The sequence below is a fragment of the Leopardus geoffroyi genome, chromosome B1 (assembly GCF_018350155.1).
Source record: "Leopardus geoffroyi isolate Oge1 chromosome B1, O.geoffroyi_Oge1_pat1.0, whole genome shotgun sequence".
Taxonomy (NCBI): Eukaryota; Metazoa; Chordata; class Mammalia; order Carnivora; family Felidae; genus Leopardus; species Leopardus geoffroyi.
This window is the reverse complement of record NC_059327.1, coordinates 114,284,703-114,307,125: the sequence shown is the minus strand read 5'-3', so window position 1 is coordinate 114,307,125 and position 22,423 is coordinate 114,284,703. Positions and strand designations below refer to the sequence as shown.

General features: G+C 41.0%; 1 protein-coding gene across 5 annotated transcripts in view; it reads right to left on the bottom strand.

The window, feature by feature from the left end:
• The window catches only part of ETNPPL (ethanolamine-phosphate phospho-lyase), a 53,169-nt gene that overhangs the window by 16,241 nt on the left and 14,505 nt on the right, over nucleotides 1–22,423 (bottom strand). For 2 of the 5 annotated variants that reach the window (XM_045470835.1, XM_045470818.1), the window contains exons 5-13: nucleotides 18,678–18,768; nucleotides 17,932–18,048; nucleotides 15,764–15,846; nucleotides 14,955–15,180; nucleotides 13,905–14,059; nucleotides 12,973–13,062; nucleotides 12,411–12,541; nucleotides 10,260–10,327; nucleotides 8,230–8,629 (exon numbers count right to left, since the gene is read on the bottom strand). In XM_045470835.1, coding sequence (XP_045326791.1) covers nucleotides 8,501–8,629; nucleotides 10,260–10,327; nucleotides 12,411–12,541; nucleotides 12,973–13,062; nucleotides 13,905–14,059; nucleotides 14,955–15,180; nucleotides 15,764–15,846; nucleotides 17,932–18,048; nucleotides 18,678–18,768 — 1,090 coding nt within the window. In that variant the 3' untranslated portion in view covers nucleotides 8,230–8,500. Of the gene's footprint in view, nucleotides 1–4,050; nucleotides 4,603–8,229; nucleotides 8,630–10,259; nucleotides 10,328–12,410; nucleotides 12,542–12,972; nucleotides 13,063–13,904; nucleotides 14,060–14,954; nucleotides 15,181–15,763; nucleotides 15,847–17,931; nucleotides 18,049–18,677; nucleotides 18,769–22,423 lie in introns of those variants that run through there. The other 3 variants (XR_006710696.1, XM_045470847.1, XM_045470826.1) reach the window with 2 other exon arrangements.

Genomic DNA, 22,423 nt, shown 5'->3' with positions numbered 1-22,423 from the left:
CCTGAATGTGAGACAGGAAACCAGCAAAACCCTAGAGGAGAAAAAAGGAAAAGACCTCTCTGACCTCAGCCGTAGCCATTTCTTACTTGACACATCCCCAAAGGCAAGGGAATTAAAAGCAAAAATGAACTATTGGGACCTCATGAAGATAAAAAGCTTCTGTACAGCAAAGGAAACAATAAACAAAACTAAAAAGCAACCAACGGAATGGGAAAAGATATTTGCAAATGACATATCGGATAAAAGGCTAGTATCCAAAATCTATAAAGAGCTCACCAAAAAGAGCACACCCAAAAAACAAATAACCCAGTGAAGAAATGGGCAGAAAACATGAATAGACACTTCTCTAAAGAAGACATCTGGATGGCCAACAGGCACATGAAAAGATGCTCGTCGTTCCTCATCAGGGAAATACAAATCAAAACCACACTCAGATATCACCTCATGCCAGTCAGAGTGGCCAAAATGAACAAATCAGGAGACTATAGATGCTGGAGAGGATGTGGAGAAACAGGAACCCTCTTGCACCGTTGGTGGGAATGCAAACTGTTGCAGCCGCTCTGGAAAACAGTGTGGAGGTTCCTCAAAAAATTAAAAATAGACCTACCCTATGACCCAGCAATAGCACTGCTAGGAATTTACCCAAGGGATACAGGAGTACTGACGCATAGGGGCACTTGTACCCCAATGTTTATAGCAGCACTCTCAACAATAGCCAAATTATGGAAAGAGCCTAAATGTCCATCAACTGATGAATGGATAAAGAAATTGTGGTTTATATACACAATGGAGTACTACGTGGCAATGAGAAAGAATGAAATATGGCCCTTTGTAGCAACATGGATGGAACTGGAGAGGGTTATGCTAAGTGAAATAAGCCATACAGAGGAAGACAGATACCATATGGTTTCACTCTTATGTGGATCCTGAGAAACTTAACAGAAACCCATGGGGGAGGGGAAGGAAAAAAAAAAAAAGAGGTTAGAGTGGAAGAGAGCCAAAGAATAAGAGACTGTTAAAAACTGAGAACAAACTGAGGGTTGATGGGGGGTGGGAGGGAGGGGAGGGTGGCTGATGGGTATTGAGGAGGGCACCTGTTGGGATGAGCACTGGGTGTTGTATGGAAACCAATTTGACAATAAATTTCATATATTAAAAAAATAATAAAAAATAAAATAAAATAAATGATGTGGAAGAGGGGCCCCTGGGTGGTTCAGTCGGTTGAGTGTCTGACTGTAGATTTTGGCTCAGGTCATGATCTCGCAGTTTGTGAGTTTGAGCCCCACATTGGGGTCTGAGCTGAACAGCATGGAACCTGCTTGGGATCCTCTGTCTCCCTCTCTCTGCCACTCCCCCACTTGTTCTCTATCTCTCTCTCTCAAAATAAATAAAGACACGTTTAAAAATAAACAAACAAAATGATGTGAAGAGAAAAGCACTAGCCCAGGAGTGAGATTTACGTGGCTGCCAGTCTCGGCTTTGCCTCTAAGGATGGGGGGTACTTCATTCAGTCATTTATGGCCTACAGTTTATCCATTGATCAAACAAAAGAGCTGCACCAAAGATCCACTCCGAAGGAAATACTAAAAGACTGTTCTATAAGAAAAAAGGAAAATAATTGAAGGGGGAAGAAAGAAATGAAGAACAACTAAAAATACATATATAAAACATCATTCATATGTATATACACATATATATGCCTAAAATTATAAACTTATAACACAAAACAGTAACATTTAGAGAGATAAATGAAAAAAATATTCTGAAGTCTCTGTATTGAACAGGAAGAAGATAAAAATTCCAGTCAACATTGCATTATTGGATTTTAATAAATAAATATTTGGTTTGCCAGAATTTAGTTTAGGACTTTTGCACACATATATATTTGAGATATCTCTCTCTCAAATTCTATGTATGAATGTAAATATAATATAAAATATATAATGCATGTATATAGAATTCTACATATAGTCTATATATAAAACAATGCATCATGATGAAGTTGAGTTAATTTCAGATTAGTTTCACATTTGAAAATAAATCTGAGTGTATCACCCATGTAATATTTCTGCCAAAATGTTTAATGTGAATTTAGTCATGAGGAAAATTATACAAGTTCAAATTGAAAAACATTCTACAACACGTCCAACTGGCTTGGAATCTTCAAAAATGCCAATGTGATGAGAGAAAAAAAATAGGGAAATATTCTAGATTAAAAAAGACTAAACAGAAGTGACAACTAAATGCTTCACAGGATCCTTGATATGTTTCTGAATTTAAAAAAAAAAAAAGGCTTATAAAGGACAGTATTGACACAGTTTAGGAAATCTGGATAGGAGTTGAATATTAGATAATGTTATAAATTAATGCTAAATATCTCTAATATGATAATTGATTTATAGGAGAATTCCCTTGCTTAGGGGGGAAAACAAGGTGAAATATTTAAGGTAAGTTGACTTGATATCAGCAACTAAATCTCATATGGCTCAAATGGCTTAGCCAAAGCCAAAAAGTTTGTGTGTAATAGTATATAGCCAGAGAACTAAGTGGAACAAAATATTACAATTGGTGAATCCAGGTGAAGGATATATAGAATTTGCATTACTATATGAAGCTTACTTGAAGGTTGAAAATTTTTCAAAATAAAAACTTGGGGAAAATATAGAAAAAATGTAAAATACAATAAAATGATATAACAAAACATATAGTGGTTATTGATGTGAAGGAAGTCAACAATGAAATCCAAAGGATAATGTAAAGTGGCTTTAAGAGAACACATAATTAAAGGAATTCCATAAAGAGAAGACTGGAGCATTGATGGAAAATACACAGGCATCACAAAGGAATAAGTAAAACTGTACTCTCAGATGAAATATTATATACGTATAAGTCCAAAAGAATGGACAACCGTTTGGAATTTGCAAGTAAGTTTAGCAAGTTTGCTGAAATAAAGTCAATATGCAAAAATCAACTTTATTTCTAAATGCCAGGAATACGTGGAAAATGAAATTTAAAAAACGATGTTATTTGCTATGGCACTAAAAATATATCAAATATCTCTGAGTAAACTAACAAAATGTAGACTCATCAAAGCATAGATTCCTTGCTTCAGAGCCATCAGGAGGTCTTGAATTTTCCCCACTTCTACTTCAGCTTGATGTCCTTTCTTGGAATTTGAGCTTTTTTCTTTCTCTCCCTGAGGAACACCCATCTCCTTCCTCTTTACAAAGAGCCCAGTATAAAGCCTGTATATCTGCTTGCCTATACAGCCCACAAAGGAAGTCTTCCCACTTAGGTGAGTACCAAGTCTTATTAGAAGGATGTAGGCAGGAAAACTCACTGCTCTTTTTATTTTTAAAATTTTTTTAATGTTTATTTGTTTTTGAGACAGAGCATGAGTGGGGGAGGGGCAAAGAGAGTGGGAGACACAGAATCTGAAGCAGGCTCCAGGCTCCGAGCTGTCAGCACAGAGCCTGATGTGGGGCTCAAACTCACAAACTCACAAGTCATCATGACTTGAGCCGAAGTCGGATGTTAACTGACTGAGCCTCCCAGGAGCCCCGAACACTCACTGCTCTTTAAGGCTTCGCTAGTAAAGGACACCTGTGGCTGTTCTCCCAGTCCCCAAAAGTATGATTCGGCTGGACATACTTGGCAGTTGGAGTAACCTTCACACTGGGTCCTTGACCTGTGGAGTAAGAGCTATCATAGTGGAGAAGGCCAGGTGGAAGCCTCTGACTGCCCTTCTACACACCTGCCCTCACTCTCTCCTACCAAGATGATAAGTCAAAGACAATATCATATTCTGGGTATTGATGGTGGAGATTGGTGCCGCACTTAAAAGTCTAAAGGATGTAGGGGTGGCTGTTCCTATCATTTCCCCTCTTAACTAGCTGACTTGGCTTCTACAGAAACCAGGTGATAACTGGGAAGTGACTTTACACTATTGCAGACTCAACCAAGCAGTAGCCCCAATTGCAGCTGCAGTGCTAGACGTGATGGTGTTGCTAGAGCAGGTGACTAAGGCCTCAAGTACATGATATGTGGTCATTAATTTGGGGAATATGTTTATTTTAACCCATTTAGAAAAAAAACACCAGAAACAGTTTGCCTTCTTTTGGAACTGATGCTATTCTTTCTTTACACTTCCGCTCCAGAGCTAACGTCACCTCTCCTGCCCTCTGTCATAACGTAGCCTCAAGAGATCTGGACTATCTGGGCATTCTGAAGAATATCAGTGACTCATTACAGATGACATCGTTCTGATCTTGTAGGAAGAGAGGTAATATACTGGAATACACTATATAGTATCCTAGAGTATGCTAGTATATTAGAAGCCTCTGTAAGACATGTTTGCTCAAGAAGGTGGGAGATGAACCCTACCAAGAATCAGGGATCTATCATTTCAGTAAAAGGGATGATGGCCGTATTATAGATACACACAATGGTGGCCTTGAAAGACAGTGGCAAGGGAAAAATTTCCAATGGTAGAACTTTGAGTTGTGCGTCAGATCATCCACTTGGTGTGTAAAGGAGAAGTGAGGTGAGCATGTGTATGGATTCATGAGCAGTGGTGAATGGCCTGGTCACCTGGTCAGGAGCCTGAAAGTGTCAGAGCCTGTGACAAAGGGGGTAATGGGTAAAGGCACAGGAATGAATACATGGAGTAAACATCACATGTTAAAACGTTTTTGTATCACCTGTTAACATCCACCAAAAAGCACCCACCATGGAAGAGGTACTGCACAACCAAGCAGACAAAATGACTTGGCTATTGACATTAGCCACTTCACAAAAGGCAAAGTGGGTACATGGGCAGAGGGTCATAATGGCAGAGATGGATGCAATGTGTTGGCCCACAGCATGGACTCCCACTTGCCAAGACAGATGTAACTATTGCCCCTTCTGAATACCTAATCTGCCTGCAGCAGAGACCAAGAGTGAGTCCCTGACATGACACTATCCCTTGAGATCAACTGGCCTCTTGGTGACAAATTGACTACATTGGGCCCCTTCAGTCCCGGAAGAGCCAGTGGTTTATTTGCACAGGAATAGACATCTATTTAGGGTATGGGTTTGCCTTTGGGTCTCCTACTTACAGAGCCTAAGCTATAACCACAGTCTAGGGGCTTATAGAGTGCCTGAGACACATGGAATCCCACAAAATATCATCCAAAGGGGAACCCACTTTACAATGAAAATGGGTAGGGCGGGCCCATGACCATGAAATAGGCTGGTTGTATTACATTTACATTATCCAGAAGCTGCCACTCTGGTAGAGCATTGGAATGCCCTTCCCGAATAAAGGTACAGCTAAGGAGCCCACTTAAAGGTCATACTCTGTAAGGATGGGGTGCTATCCTTCAGATGGCAGTATCTGCACCCAGTCAGGGACCTCCATAAGGCACTGTGTGTCCCCAGGAGGATCCTAGATCCAAGGGGTGAAACCAGGAATGGCCCCACTTACCATCGATGACTCAGTGAAGAATTTTGTTTTTCCTATCCCTACAGCTTTGGAATCTGTAGCATTGGAGCCTCTGGTCCCCAAAGGGGTGTACTTTTGGGGAGGGACAAAGTAAGAGTTCCACTAAACTGTAAGCTCCAACCAACACATGAGGACCTTGGACGCCTTGCATCTAGAAAGCAGGAGTTGGAGTCACCATATTGGCAGAGTTAATTGACCTTTATCTGTAGGAGGAGGTAGCACTGCTGTTCCACAGCAGGGGAGGCAGGACATCTGTGAAACTCAGATGGTACACTTTGATATCTCTTGGTACTCCTTGTCTAATTGTAGCTGTGAATGGATAGTGCCTCAGCCTTGGCTTGAGAAGGGCATAGTTTCCAGAGGAATGAGGGTTTGAGACACACCACTACTAGGACATCCAGAAGTGATGGCCAAAGGTGAGTGGAATGTCAGTAGTGGAGAAGGGAGATGATGAGTACCGGTTGTGGCCCTGAGACTACTTGCAGTGACAGGAGTTGTAGTTTGTTCCACGAAGCTCACTCTTCTAAGTCTCCCCTGAGGAAGAGAGATGCACTAAGGAATCGCTGAAGAGCTGCTCCCCAAATGTGTGGGGAAGTGGATCCATGTGGTACAAGGGGCAGACTATGGCAGCCATGGGTGTGCTGCTCAGTTTCCCTTCAAGAGGGAGCCTGTGGTGAGGAGTGCAGTCAGCCAACGGCCGCTAGCTACAGCATCTTCAAGATCCACAGCTGCATTCAAGCTGGATACGTGTTCCCTGGGAGCTCCCAGCCAGTGAGGGGAGACAGTAGGGATACCAGGGCCCGGTCATCTCTGCCCAGCAGTTCTTCATGGGCAAGCCATGCACTGGCAGAGACTTCTCACAGAGCTGCATCTCAGTCCAGCCTCTTCCTGCTCAAATCTTCCCTCTGACTCTTCTCTTTTCATACATGTCAGACCTGAAAGCTTTTCCTGACTACTGCTTCTTTGCCTCTTTATCTTTCACAGGAGTTACCCCCAAGCCATCTCTTGTACTTTCAACTATCTTGGGACTCAATCTAGAGACCCAGAGGACCCAAACTGACACACCCTCAATTGTGACATCATGGAAATGAAGGGATTACCAGGAACCTCATACACAGGTAGTCTCTGTTACATCCAGGAACATGTCATTTATTTCCAGACCTCTCCTCCTTATTATGGAAATCTAATTTATAGGCAAGGAAGAAGAGTGGGAGTACATCAAAGAATAAAGTCTTAATTTTCTATTTTATACTTGGAAACATATAACGCGGGTATGGGTTGCTTTTGCCTTCCTCTCTTGAGCATATATACCTTCTGCAATGAGAAAAGAGAACAAACACTGAGCATGCCCATGAGAGGGTGCTTATAGGGGTGTTGACCTGTGTTGTGAAAGATCTGGTGATGTGTTCCTTAGAAGCCAACCACAGATATCTCTATACCCCCTCCTCTTTGCCAGCTCCTGGGAACCAACCTCAGCATTATCCAGCCAGAATCCACAGGGTCAATTATATTTTTAGGAGGAAAAAAGTATTTAATAATGAGACTTTGCTTTTTTAAATAGCTTTTTAATTAATGACAAACTCAGAAAGGAAGATTTTACATTTTCCTCTCAACATCCCTCTCAGTTATCATGAAACAGCCACAGCAGAATTATTCTCTCTTTCTTATGCAACAAAACCCAAAATACAAAGTTTAATAAATGTTAGGAAGGCAATAGAGAGATAATGGGAAGTCAATACTAAAATACTAAAATTCAAATTTCTTCCAAGTTCAGTATATTGGCCTCCAAGTGAATGTCTCACAATATCAGCATGTTGCAAAGAGAATCTGGAGGTCCCATATTTCCTCACTTCCCTTTGCAATGTGTGGTTAGAAGTGTGTGTGTGTGTGTGTGTGTGTGTGTGTGTGTGTGTGTTTGTACGTGGGCATGTGTGCCCAAAGCTCCCTCTCTTGTGTGTGTGGGAGTGTGCTGGGTACTGATAAACTTGATGAGAAAGGAAGGTGATTGGATGGAAGTTAATTTCCTAACTGCCAGGTAAATGAGTGGACAAGGCGTCACAACCTGACTTAGAGCTGAGGTCTCCTCACTGAGCACAGTGCTTTGACTACTGCTGCCAGTCCAGCTACATCTTTGTGTTTCTGAATATATTTCTTGTGTTCTTTGCTGCCGCCAGGCCCCCACCACGACTCCACAAGATCTTGATTTACTTAGTCCTTTGCCAGAAGTCTGATTTATCCATTTACTTCTTTTAAAAAAAAAATGTTTATTTATTTCTGAGACAGAGGGTTCGCATGAGTGAGGGAGAGGCAGAGAGAGAAGGAGACAAAATCTCAAGCAGGCTCCGTGCTGTCAACGCAGAGCCGGATGCACGCCTTGAACTCACAAACCGTGAGATCAAGACCTGAGCTGAAACCAAGAGTTGGATGCTTACGCAACTAAGCCACCCAGGTGCCCCTGATTTATCCATTTGCTTCTTAACATTTGCTGTATGTGATTTTTTCCAAATGGCTTTGATTTTTACCACCCCTAGTGTTCTGTGCAAAACAAGGGTACGCTTTTCTAGTAAAAATGTTTTGGTTTACATCATCTTTGATTATAGCCCCAAAATAAATATAAATTGAATCAATAAAGAATGATTCATTCATATTTTAAGGCATCACGTCTCTAAAGTTAAGGAACCTATTGTACTTTGCTCTCTCATTTCAAACATTAACACATGAGAAGTAAAACCGCCAGCTTAATATTCAGTTTGAAGCATAAGTTTAGTAGAATAAATAAAGTACTTTCAGAAATCTTAAGTAGGGAATTAACAGGCTAGAGGCTGAACTAATAATCTTGACATGGTTTGATTTTCACTTGGCTTATTCTTTTCACTCTGTTACCTTTTTATTTACACATCTAAATGAAATGCAAATTCTACTGTTAGAGGGTACAACACAGGTACTAACCGAAGAGACACTTCCATTCATTCTCTAGAACCCTGGATATTTATCCTGCTTTAAAATGTTAATCTCTCATGTCTTGAGCCTCTTACTGAGCAGCGAGTGCTTATCTGTGCACAATCCATTTCTCTTTCGGCTGGGATTTTCTCTGGGATCCGAGGTGCCTTCACTGAGCAATTCCGAGTGTGCTTCGTTAGGCATCTGCAAGACAGGCGCAGACGCACAAACTCCAGCAGGCGCGCCCCCCTCCGAGCCGCCCCGCCTCTGCAGGGCCGACTCAACAGGCCAGCAGGCAAACAGGACACTATGACACTGGCTGTTCCTCTCTAACCCTGGTGAGTATCTTCTGTGGACCTTTGAAATGTGAGGTCAGCATAAAATCTGGGACTCCAGGGGCGCCTGGGTGGCTGGGTCGGTTAAGTGTTCGACCTCAGCTCAGGTCATGATCTCACAGTTTGTGGGTTCAAGCCCCGCATGGGGCTCTGTGCTGCTAGCTCAGAGCCTGGAGCCTGCTTCGGATTCTGTGTCTCCTGCGCTCTCTGCCCCTCCCCCGCTCTTCTCATTTTCTCTCTCTCTCTCTCTCTCTCTCTGCTTCCCTCTCAAAAATAAATGAACATTAACAAAATTAAAAAAAAATCTGGGACTCCAAGCCAAAATTTCAGAAACGTGTTCGCTAACTCTAGCATTCGATTCTCATTGAGAGCTCCCTTTTTTGTAGGCTCCTTTTCAATGCTGGCTCAGTTCTCAGCTACGATTCTGTCCTAGCCTTGACAAGCTGCTCTTAAACTGCAGGTAAGAATTGATTTCTAGAATCGGTTTGTGTTCCACCAAGAAACAGAAGCAGTCCTGTTAGCAAACCATTTTCTCTCAAAGGGCCTAATGTTTTTCCATGAGAAGGACCTTGCTGAGGGTGCCGTATGTGTGGGCGGCTTCGAGGCACTGAGTGTTCCTTTGTGTGTCCAAGTCATAAACAAATAGCAAATTATGCAACAAAGCCTCTCAAGTTTTTGCCTCTCTGTTTCCTGAGCTGGGGAGCACTTTCTCACACCCTGGGCGGCTCAGGGAGAGAATGGAAAGGCCCTCTGCTGGAAGCACATCAAATGCAGAAACTAGGCCACTTGGTGCCAGATGGTTCTCAGGCCCCAGAATTTGAAGTTTATACTTTAGTTCACTTCAGGACCAAACCCTGGCATTTTGGAGCCACCTGCTAACGCTTCTGCTGCTTTTAAAGAGTGATGTGCAGTGGGGCGCCTGGGTGGCTCAGTCGGTTAAGCATCTGACTTCAGCTCAGGTCATGATCTCATGGTTTGTGAGTTCCAGCCCCGCGTCGGGCTCTGTGCTGACAGCTCAGAGCCTGGAGCCTGCTTCGGATTCTGTGTCTCCCTCTCTCTCTGCCCCTGCTCACACTCTGTCTCTCTCAAAAATAAACAAACATTTAAAAAATTAAAAAAAAAAAAAAAAAAAAAGAATGGTGTGCGGGAATCCGAGGCAGCGTCAGGTGACCCTCCAACAGGAGGATGCTTAGGACATTTTTAATCATTTCTCTTTTTATTTTGAAGGCCGTCTTTGCAGGCTGGAGGAGTTTTTTTTCGGAAGGAGGGTATGGGAGTGATCCAGTAATAATGGTTCTTTGGTTTTATTCCTTTCAAGTGGTAGGATGCTTGCCTTGAAATTTAATTGTGCACACAAAATTGCAACAGTAAGCCAACCCTAGCAAAGATGGATTTTATTCTAAAAATTATTGTACGGTTTTTTTTTAATTTGCATTCCTTTCAGTTAATTTTCTAAAGTTTTAACCTTTTCCTCTAAAAACAGAGTAGCAGACTCTTACCTTTGTTCTGCACGGAGTATTCTCAGAGGTCACACTCTCACTTTTGGCTCCGATGGCTTCTTCCACAACTACATCAAGGGAGATATAGTGGAGAAGACAGGATAACATAAAATACTAAAAAAAAAACATTTTGGGGGCCCCTGGGTGGCTCAGTCGGTTAAGCATCCAACTTCAGCTCAGGTCATGATTTCACAGTCCCTGAGTTCGAGCCCTGCATCAGACTCTATGCTGACAGCTTCAGATTCTGTGTCTCCCTCTCTCTCTGTCCCTCCCCCTCTTGCTCTCTCTCTCTCTCTCTCTCAAAAATAAATAAACATTGAAAATTTTTTAAAAAAACATTTGTGGTATCTATAGAAGTACGCTTCATGAAGAATCAAGAAGTAAATGTAATGTGTTTAAAACATGTCACTATTAGAATTGCTGCTTTGAAACTTTTATTGCAACATTCCATCATTATCATTTACAAGTGGCACTGAACCTGCTAGGTATGCCTCCTTCACGTTATTCAAAGGAAATTCGGGGCGCCTGGGTGGCTCAGTCGGTTAAGTGGCCGACTTCGGCTCAGGTCATGATCTCGCGGTCTGTGGGTTTGAGCCCATGTCGGACTCTGTGCTGACAGCTCAGAGCCTGGAGCCTGTTTCAGATTCTGTGTCTCCCTCTCTCTGACCCTCCCCCATTCATGCTCTGTCTCTCTCTGTCTCAAAAATAAAAATAAACGTTAAAAAATTTTTCAAAGGAAATTCTTTGGCCCACCGTCAGTAATGCTCCAGCTCTGAGGTGACTTTGAAGCAATGGTGACAGATTTGCCTATCCTACACTCTTCCACCCGGCCCTTCAGAAGGACCCGCATGAATGCAGTGTGTGAGAAAAGTGTGCTAGGGGTGAGTGTGAGTGTGCCCTTGGTCCAAAGACAGTGACTACATCACAAATAACTTGGGCTGACTCTCAACTTTTCCAAGATCGATCATCTATGTTGTATGCTCTGTTATTCCTGGCTTCTCAGCCTTACCCTAACCCCAAACGTCTGAGAAGGGAGCAGAGAAGTTGAATCTTAAAGATATAACTAAAGCAACCCCAAAATATCTTAACGTTGGACAGTACGTTATGTGTTTCAACATGGTTTTTACATTCCTAGTTTACTTTCTTTTTTTTTTTTTTTTAACGTTTATTTATTTTTGAGACAGAGAGAGAAAGAGCATGAACGGGGGAGTGGCAGAAAGAGAGGGAGACACAGAATCGGAAGCAGGCTCCAGGCTCTGAGCCATCAGCCCAGAGCCCGACGCGGGGCTCAAACTCACGGACTCACGGACCGTGAGATCGTGACCTGAGCTGAAGTCGGACGCTTAACCGACTGAGCCACCCAGGCGCCCCGTACATTCCTAGTTTACTTTCAATCTCAGTTTATGCTCATAACAGAAAAACAAATTAACCTACCGAATTATATAATATAGGTAAGCAAAAGCTAAATTCCTATGATAGGGATAATTCTGAATGGCAAAAAAAAAAAAAAAAAAAAACCCTCAAAAGTTAAATGTAATAAGTAAAATAGACAAGTCAAACAGTTCAGCATATAGCAAATAACTGTTGACCTGTAACCTGTAATTTTTATTAATAACGTTTCTCGCATTTTCATGGTACAATGCCGAAATACCATATCGTCCCGCGTCTGTGGTGCATAGTACAATGCAGACATGCAGTTTTTGAAAAGCAAAAACAGATAAGGGCGCCTGGGTGGCTCAGTCGGTTAAGTGTCCGACTCTTGATTTCGGCTCAGGTCATGATCTCACAGTTCGTGGGATCGAGCCCTGAGTTGGGGCTTGGTATTTTCTCTCTCTCCCCTGCTCTCTGCCCCTCCTCCACTCTCTCTCTCTCTCTGTCAAAAATAAATAAAATAAACTTAAAAAAAAGTGAGAACCAATAAAAATAAAGTTGTGTCAGTTCCTTAAAAACCTAGATCTGTAGTTACGGGAGTGCAAACAGAAATTTTTGATTTAACTAAGAGTCTACATAGTTATTATTTTCTTTTTCTAGTTCTATATACAAAGTCATATGTTCATTTCCAACTGCCTTCACTTCTGTCATGAAGAACAAGCACAGTCATGTATGACTGGGTGTGGGACAGGGTGGCATCTTAAACATCTGTGAACAGACCTGTTAGAATCTCATCGAGTTGGTCCACCATAAACTTGGCATCTTCTTCAGTGAAGCACATAGGTGGTTTTATTTTAAGCACATTTCTATGAGGTCCGTCGGCACTGAGAAGCACTTGCTTTTCTTTCATCCTAATTAGTGCAGGAAATATATGTGAGTGCACACAAATGGTAACTAAGATTATTTAAGAATGATCTAGGGGTGCCTGGGTGGCTCACTTAAGCATCGACTCTTGATTTCAGCTCTGGTCATGATCTCAGGGTCGAGAGATCCAGCCCCGCCTTGGGCTCCACACTGATCGCACAGAACCTGCTTGGGATTCTCTGTCTCCCTCGCTCTCTTCCCCTCCCCCGCTTGCAAAAAGGTTCCCTCCCTCTCAGAGAAAAAGAAAAGAAAAGAAAAAAAGAATGATGTGAACACAGAGCAGTTCAATATTCTCATGCACGTGTCTCAAACTTCCCTTATTTGGAGAGGTGGGAGGAAGTAAAGGAAGCTTTCAAATGGGGGGGGGGAGGGGCATCTTTCAAGCCAGGACACCAGTCAGGTGTGGGGGTGCATTTACTTGTAGATGACATGTTGAGCCTCATCTGTGGCGGGGATCCTTTTCTGCTGGTCCTTCACCAAGTCAATTCCGATAAACAGGCCAATGCCCCTGAGGAAGGTAAAGAAAGAAAACTTGACAGATACTCTATCAGACACTGCACTGTCACAAAAGATTAACATTGTCCCCAAACCTCATTTTCATTTGAAGCTGGATATGATTCCCTGTAGGGGTAACTGTTATTGATTCTAACTAATCCAAGATACCAACCCACTGTCACAGGTCTTTCTAGTTTTTGAACCAAGTTGTTTTTCTCATCCAGCTTTTTTTTTTTCTTTACTTAATTGTAAAAGAAAAGTCTTAAAAACAACCTTCTCATACTACTTAGCTTCTCAGGACATTAATGATGATAAATATGTAAAGTTTATATATATCTATGAAAAATATCAAGTTTTCCGGGATGTCATTTTATTTATTTATTTATTTATTTATTTATTTATTTATTCATTGAAGTATAAAAGTCAAGAAAGGTATACACCCAAAAGTTAACAGTGGTGATATCAGGGTTCTGGATTAAGAACAAATTTTGTTGGGGCGCCTGGGTGGCGCAGTCGGTTAAGCGTCCGACTTCAGCCAGGTCACGATCTCGCGGTCCGTGAGTTCGAGCCCCGCATCGGGCTCTGGGCTGATGGCTCGGAGCCTGGAGCCTGTTTCCGATTCTGTGTCTCCCTCTCTCTCTGCCCCTCCCCCGTTCATGCTCTGTCTCTCTCTGTCCCAAAAATAAATAAACGTTGAAAAAAAAAAATTAAAAAAAAAAAAAGAACAAATTTTGTTTTTTATGTTCTTCAGTATTTTCTAGATTAAATTTTATGTAATTTATTTTAAGTTTATAAGATAAGTTATTTTCATGTGGAAAAGTGAGTAACCATATGACAATCTCATGATAAGCACACCTGATATCTCCTATTAAAGTATGTTTAGCCTTCTGTTTATTGAGTAATTCAGTAAGATAATCCCCCACTCTCGTGGCATTTCCTTGAAGGTCTTCACTTTCAATTACATTCAGGACAGCCAAACCAATAGCAGAAGATACTGGATTTCCTCCATACTGCAGAAAAAAAGATAAAAACATAATAGTTGAATTAGTGGTATTGCTTCATCTATGAGAAATTTGGCTCATACATAAGCAGATAAAGATATTATTTCAATAAGTTTTTCTCTTGTGATGCAAACTTTTTAGATTTAGGATATGGTGTGATTCTATTTATTTACAACTGAGTGAAAATTCATTCCGAATCATAGACTCCATGCCGCATAATTGGTATGAAGGACTATCATGGAATTTATTAGTTCATCCAAACAAAAACGAGACACTGCGTTGGGAACTAAGAATTTCAGAATGTGGTTCAATGAGGGGGATGTGGACTTCGGTCCCTGAACAGTTGTGTGAAAACAGCTACGCAATGACATTTTCTCCAAATAATTTATGTCCTCGGTTTGAATCTTACTATTAGTTGTCACAAGTCCTAATACACGTACTGCACAAACTATAATAATTTTTCCAAGCTTAAAGTTCATGACTTTTGGGGGTAAAACCAAGGAAATAAAATTTCCCAAAGATAGAATATTTAGTATCTCCTGTGACAGCCATATAACATTTATAGTATTGTATCATCTAAGCACTTTAGAAATGCTTGGGGAATTTAAATGTGATACAAAATAAAGGCAATCATATCGTCTGTGAGTGAAACATAACCTGTAGAGTTTAGTAAGGCAACCATTTATTACAAGAACAATTAATCATTTTAGGAAGGGGAAAGATACACAAGGAAAAATACAAGAATTATGCCAGATAGAACGAAATATGGTTAGATCCAAGTTTGGCTAGTGTCCTGGGGTGGTTAGCTGGCAATACTGAACTTTATTCTTTACTACATTGGCAAGAAGTGTAAGAACATGCATTATTTTTCCCTCTTAGCATAAACTGGGAGGCCAAAATTTACCGTATTGAAGTATTCCATCCCAGAACTGCTGAAGGCCTCTGCAATTTCTTTGGTTGTTACAACGCATGCCATTGGGTGGCCATTGCCCATTGGTTTCCCCATCGTGACAATGTCTGGAACAAAATCTTCACCATGCATTTGGAAGCTCCAGAAATGTTTTCCAACTCGGCCAAAGCCCACCTGAACTTCATCAGCTATAAACACACCTCCTGCTCTGTGTACATATCTGAAAAGCAAAAAGGAAATCTAATGCCTTCGGGTCACGGAGGGTCCCCAAACCCACCCACGAAGATATAGATTATGGAGGACTTGAAAAAATGTCGTTAACTTGAGGTTTGTAATCATTGTCAAAAACATTTCAGCGCTCAAATCCCCAAAGCATCTATGTGATGTCACTGACTTTGCAATATAATCACATTATTTCCAGATTAGACATGTTCTATATTATGGAGGTTTGTGCTGCTTGATGTGAGCTCTACTGTGGCATTTTAAGTGGGAAGAGAAAGAAGTGAACCAGCAGGGTTAATCTTCCAATTTTACTGATTGGTAAGCATGGGCACCAGCCAGAGAGGATGCCAGGCTGGGGAATGGAGCAGGGTCCTGGAGGCCCCCTGCTGGACCACATACACCCTTTATTTGCTGGATCTTGGAAAGGTGGAGGGGCTCCGGGGAGTCCCGGTGTGGCAGGCATGCCTAAGTGGCTCTTCACCAGCTAGTCTGCAAGCACTTCAATATTTTAACCAGTATGGCCTTGTAGAACTGTCACAGAGCCTTCAGTCTGACCAAGGATGCCCAAGTCAAGTACATACTCTGCCACTTTCTGGAAGTAGCCTGCTGGAGGAATTATTTGTCCGCCACAACTCTGCATGGATTCAGCAATAAAGGCAGCAATCTACACAAGAGAAGATGGGGTCAAAGTCCATTAGGTTCCCCTTGAACCCCCTAAAAACGAGGACTTTTTATAGAGCAGGTTATTTTGGGTGGGAATGTGCCTGTGGCAGGTGTCAGACAGGCCATTTGATGACCAAGAAAAGATGTCCGTGCTGGAAATGCAAACTGATCTGAAGCATCAGTTTCGGAAATTCCACAGTACCAGTGGAACGGTGGAGAGGGCGACTTCCATTTCTCTGTTACTAATTTAAATGCAGTGTTTTCACGAGGACTGGCTGAACGAGAATGATGTTTGGATCAGTCTTTGATATGAACTTCTAAAAAATTACCCAGTTTCTAAACCTATTCCTGTGGTGCCTGTTTCCTCAGCTTGGTGAATGAGGATTGCTTGCACCCGGAATCTGCTCTAAGGAAAGGGGAGAGCAACTTGTGGCCACGCGCTTTAGTTACTGCGCCTTATTTCAAGTTCTTACCCTGACCCAGGCTTAACTCAACGGAATTAGGCAGTTCACAAAAGAAACTGCAGATGAAATGCTCTGGAGGGGAAGAAAATGGGGGGCAGACAATAGATAACACTGAATCAAGCAGAGAAAGCATAGACATAGTATGAGATATGAAATCAAGAGAACCAGACTACATCTTAGTAACTCTATTACCTTGGCTTACGTTCTTCCCTTTGGAATATTTCATTTACTAGCTATAACATGAAGCCACTGGACTTAAGAGATTGCTTCTCTAAAATTCCCTGACCTTGTAAGCACATCTAATATTCTGAAGCATCCATCTTCTATTTGCTCATCGCTTTCAGCATTCTTAACAGGAAAGCATCAATTCAATAACTACTGAATGCTAATGTGCTCCAAAAGCTATGGGAACCTTTGCAGCAGGCAAAAAGACCATGTGATCTTAATAATGTAAGCATTTCCCTGGAAGAACTGTTTACCGTTTGTGTAAAGAAGAATAGGCTATGCTTGAATAAGAAAAGCCAAAAAACAAAACAAAACAAAACAAACAAACAAAAAGGAAAGCATATGAAGCTCCCCACAACAGGTAGAGCTGGGGGCTAGCTGCGCAGATAGCACATCTGAAGATATGGAAAATGAACGAATGGAAAGAAAACAGTTAAGAAATGCAAATGACTCTCCAGGCACTAAGATAAAAATATTTGAATTGGAAAAAGTAAAGACTTCCTTTTCATCAAAATGGAGGTTTTCTTTATTGCCATGTTGATGCCATAAGCCAGTTTAAACGCAAAGCACATGTCAGGGCGCCTGGGTGACTCAGTTGGTTAAGTGTCCTGTCGGACTTCGGCTCAGGTCATGATATCGCAGTTCCTGAGTTCAAGCCCTGCGTCAAGTTCCATGCTGACAGCTGGGAGCCTGGAGCCTGCTTCGGATTCTGTGTCTCCCTCTCTCTCTGCCCCTCCCCTACTCGTGCTCTGTCTCTCTGTTTCTGTCTCTGTGTGTGTGTATGTGTCTCTCTCTCTCAAAAATAAATAAACATTCAAGGCAAAGCACATAAGTAACCCCCAAATGGGCTGAGAATTGATGTTAAGCTAGTAGGGTGACGACTGAGAAAATGGAAACTCTTACTCTGGGGGATTCTGGTGCTGTCTTAGAAGTCTAGGTTCAGATTGGAGAAACATCTTTTCTGCCTTGGCTAACCCGGGCTGTGCAGCTTCGGGACAGTTGAACCAGTTCAAGGGAAGCACCAAGGCGTCCTGGGCCTGGGAGCCTGCACTGGTTCTGAGGTCCCAGAACCACTGTGCCTCTTCCCCTCCCTCCATCATTTGGAAGAGTCTTTCATAATCCTCTCCTCCCCTACCCCTTTGGACCATAGTCTGCCTCCCACTGAGAAGGGGAGAATTAAGCCATAGTGATTGCATTTCTAGAATAAATAAAAATAGATAGTTTTAGAGGCATGATTATAATAATGAACTTTAAAAAATATGAACCAAGTGAAATGTAAGCAGAGAAGAACAAAAAGGGCATTGCGCTCTAACCCTTTTCACCTCTCCAATTCTCACAATGATTTCAATCCATCTTATAAACAATGTTAAGATGTTTTCAAAGCTGCAAATACCAACCTTCCTTCCACTGTTATGAGCTTCTTCAATAATTTTCTTCACTTCATCTGCATAAGCGCCGGCTGGGTCTGCATGATCTTCTCTGTATTTTCCTCTGTAAGTATCTGGAGTTGGTGCCTGAAAACAATCAAATGGTAGAGTTTCTCAAGATTTACTTCTCGGACAAATGTCCATTAAAAAAATGGCATTTCGGGGTGTCTGGGTGGCTCAGTCAGTAAAGCGTCCAAATCTTGATTTCGGCTCACATCATGATCTCACGGTTCACAGGTTCAAACCCTGAGTTGGGCTCTGTTTTAATGCTTCAACAATTTGATGGATTTCTTTATTGTCTTTCCTATTTATTTTACTTCATAACTCTGTATAATAATTTAGCATAGAGCAATTTAAAGACATTCGTACACAGTAGATTCAACTCTGAATTTCAAGCTGGCATCAGTGACAGAAAAAGTAATTGAAGACCAAAGGCAAAAATAAAATAAAATAAAATAAAATAAAATAAAATAAAATGACAACTGTAAATACTAGCTTTCACTACAACTATACTAATTTGCTCATTGTGACACTCATCAATGGATTTTAAACCACATCCTGTCATTAACTAGCCTTTTGACTTTAGTAAGTCACATAACTGCTTTAAATCTTAGTTTCTTTTTCATAGTTTTATTTTGATGAAAGGATCGGACTGGATTATCACTAGGCATTCTTCCAGTTCTAACTTTCTGATTCTTGGATTCTAAGATACTTACCACATGCACAAATTCTTTCTTGACATCTTTGCCCTTTCGGAATTTGTATGGACTGATCTCAATTAAAGATGATAGGTGACCATGGTAAGCACTGAAAAGAAAAAGAACAGTAACCAAAATCACTTAGCAAAGGATGTTTTGTAGTATATGAAAACCAGTATTCCTAATCATCCAGGGAGAATCTAAACCTTGGTGCCAGATTTAATTCTACAGGATCTAAGTTTTCATGGCAAGACTGGCCATTTAATTTGTCCAGTTCTCCTTATTCATGTAATAAAACACATAGGAAACCAAGTATGTGTCCTCATAGACAATTTTTTTTTCAACAGGAAAAAAACCCTTAATTTCTTAGGATGATATTAGATGTACTAAATTATATTGTCTACATGTAAAAAATTATTTTCTATAGCTTCATGAAAAACTTTGTAAGTATGTATTCTTTAAATGTATTTGACAGTTACATTCTAGTAAATTTTAAAAATAACTTCATATCCCAGAATGGGCTGTGTTTCTGTCTGGAATGGTTTCTGTGGGATGTCTGATTGCATAGGCTGGCCAAATACAAGTCAGGAAGAGCATGAGATCTCTTCAAGAAGAACTCAGATTGAGAGGTAGCCAAGTGGCTATGAGATTCCTTTCTCTCACTTGAAATACAGGTGGCTATAATATACCCTTTTCTGTTTCTTTCCCAAAGGCATAATTAAGAGATCTGGAAAAGAAATTTTAAAAAGCCCAGGAATAGATAAAACAAAGAGAGAAGACTTCCCTTAGCATAGATTAACGCATGCTACAAAGCCATAGTAATAAAGTTAGTATGCAGAATAAGAACAAGGAGAAGACTGGGGCAGAAAAGGACCTCAGAGACACATCCACACATAAATGTAACACAGTGGACACCAGGTGGATTTCATACAAGGCAGCAGAAGAAAATGAAGAACATTTTCATGATATGGGGAGTGCAGTGGGTGTAGAGGGAGAGATATTAGCAAAACTTAGAAGACACAAATTGTACAATGAAAATTTTATCTATTTGATTTGATCAAAATTAAAGATTCCTGTTGAAGGATATCATGGACAAAGCTAAAAGACAGATGATAGGGCAGGAAAGGATATTTGAAATGTCTCAAACTAAAAGAGATTAACTCTATGGTGGTTCTTAACTCTGCCTGCATAGTAGAATCACTTGGGAAACTTAAAAATATATACTTCTGATTTTCTTTACTTGGTCTGGGATGGGGCCCAGGCACTGGCATTTAAAGAAATTTCCTAGGTAATTTTAAGACACAGTCAAGGTTGAGATCTTTTGATCTAGACAATACAAGTAAACACAAACCAACAAGAAAAGGATGGGAACCCCAACAGAAAAATGGGCAAAGAACATGAACAAGTAATTCTCAGAAGAGAAATCACAAATGCATGTAAGTTTATGAAGAGATACTCAAACTCATCATTAGAAAGCTGCAAAGTTAAGACAACGTTGATATCATTTTATAGTCACTGGACTGGCCAAAATTAGAAAAAAAATGAGAAAGCAGAATACTATTAGGTTTTGGTGGGGATAGAGGGAAATGGAAAATTTCATGCACTGTGTAGAGTGTTGCAACCATTCTGGAAACTGATCTGGTAGTATTTAATCACATTAGGACCACAGTACCCCTATGGACTAGCAATCCTGTTTCTGGGTGTTTATCCCTAAGCACTTCTTAGAAAGGTCCATAAGGGCACATGTACAAGGATGCTCATTGCAGACCTACTTGTGGTAGCTAGGAGCAATGGACAGTGACAGTATCCATCAGTGGGGGGAACCACATGTAGCTACTGAGCACCTAAAATGCATTGGCTCTGAATTGAGATGTGCAGTAAGTGTAAAACATACACTGGATTTAAAGATTTAAAATATGAAAAAAGAGGGGCACTTGGGTGGCTCAGTCTGTTCAGCATCTGACTTCGGTTCAGGTCTGATCTCACCATTTATGAGTTCGAGCCCCACATCAGGCTCCGTGCTGACAGCTCACAGCCTGAAGCCTGCTTTGGGTTCTCTGTCTTCCTCTCTCTCTGACCCTCCTCCATTCAAGCTCTGTGTGTCTCTCTCTCCCTCAAAAATAAATAAATGTTAAAAATTTTTTAAGAAAAAGAGAAAAATCTCAATATATCTTACATTGATTAACTATTGGAATGATATTTGCAAATATATTGGCTACTGGAAAAATTTAAATGTCCTATGTGGCTCACATATTTCTATCAGACCACACTGGATTAGAAAAATAGATGGACATCCAGCAATATAGTCTTGAAACAGTGCTGAGGGGAAAGTTTGAAACAGAAAAAGATCTATGACAATTTTTATAAAATTAAAACAGATTCACAAAATATAATATATAAGAACACAAAAATAAAAGATATACACTAGACACATTAGAATAGCTGCCTATAGGTGAGGGAGAATGGAAATTTAAAAAGAACCAACAAATCAACTGTGGTAGGCAGAACAATGCACCCCCCGCCCCGCCCGCCCCCAGATGCCCACATTCTAGTCCTTGGAACCTAGGAATATGATACATGGCAAAGGGAACCTTGCAGATGTGAATAAATTAAGAATCTTGAGATGGAGAGATAATCCTGGAGAGTCAATGTAATCACAGGTGTCTTTACAAGTGAAAGGAGGAGGCAGGGGGTTGGTGTTCAGAGGTTGAGGATGGAAGGGGGGGCAGGGCGGTGGAAGGGAGGGACTCCAAGCAAGGAATGCAGGCAGTCTCTTGAAGCCCAGCAAGGCAAGAAAACAGAAGGAGCCTTCAGAAGGAGCACAGTTCTGTTGACACCTTGATATTGGCCCCATGAGACCCATTTTGGATTTCTGACCTATTCTCTCTGTGAGAGAATACATTTGTGTTGCTTTAACCACTAAATCTGTGGTCATCTGTTATAGCAACAATAGAAAATGAATATGCCACTCAGCACATAAAACAAGAGAAGCCTGTATAAGGGCAAGAAATGAAGAAGAAGTTCAATTTAAGCTTCTGCGTCTGATATTAGTGGAGAAGTAGAAAAAAATTAAAAGAAAAAAATCTTAATAAGGAATGGAGGTTGTCAGCTTTCTTGTTTAAATGTAAAAATTCATGTTTAGAAGGTGAGATTAAATGACTGTTAATAGTCACAAACTAAGGAGAAAGTACTATTTTTTACGTGGTTTCTAAAATAAGAAATTTGTCCTAAATTGTTGGGGTCCCTGGGTGGCTCAGTTGGTTAAGCATCCAACTTCAGCTCAGGTCATGACCTCAAGGTTCGTGAGTTAGAGCCCAGCGCTGAACTCTGCACTGACAGCTTGGAGCCTGAAGCCTGCTTGGGTTTCTGTGTCTCCCTCTCTCTCTCTGTCCCTCCCTAGCTTGTGCTTTCTTTCTCTCTCAAAAATAAATAAATAACATTAATTTTTTTTTTAATTTGCCCTAAATCATTATCTTTTAAATTAATTATAGTGGATAATCACAATAATGATGAGAATGTATAGAGTTTTAAGACATCAGTTATGTTTTTATTTTGAGAACAATTGAGTTATGCAGTGTGGTGGCTCAACAAACAGTTAATGTGTAAAAAGCAAGCCCTGATTCATGCAAAGCCCATTAGCCAGGACCACAGCATCCAAGAGATCCTCCCCCGTTTGCAGGAACTTCAACAGAATTAGGTATTCTCCAGGCCTAAGCTGGCCTTGATACCTTAATACAGAATAAAAATCATTGTGCCACCTTCCT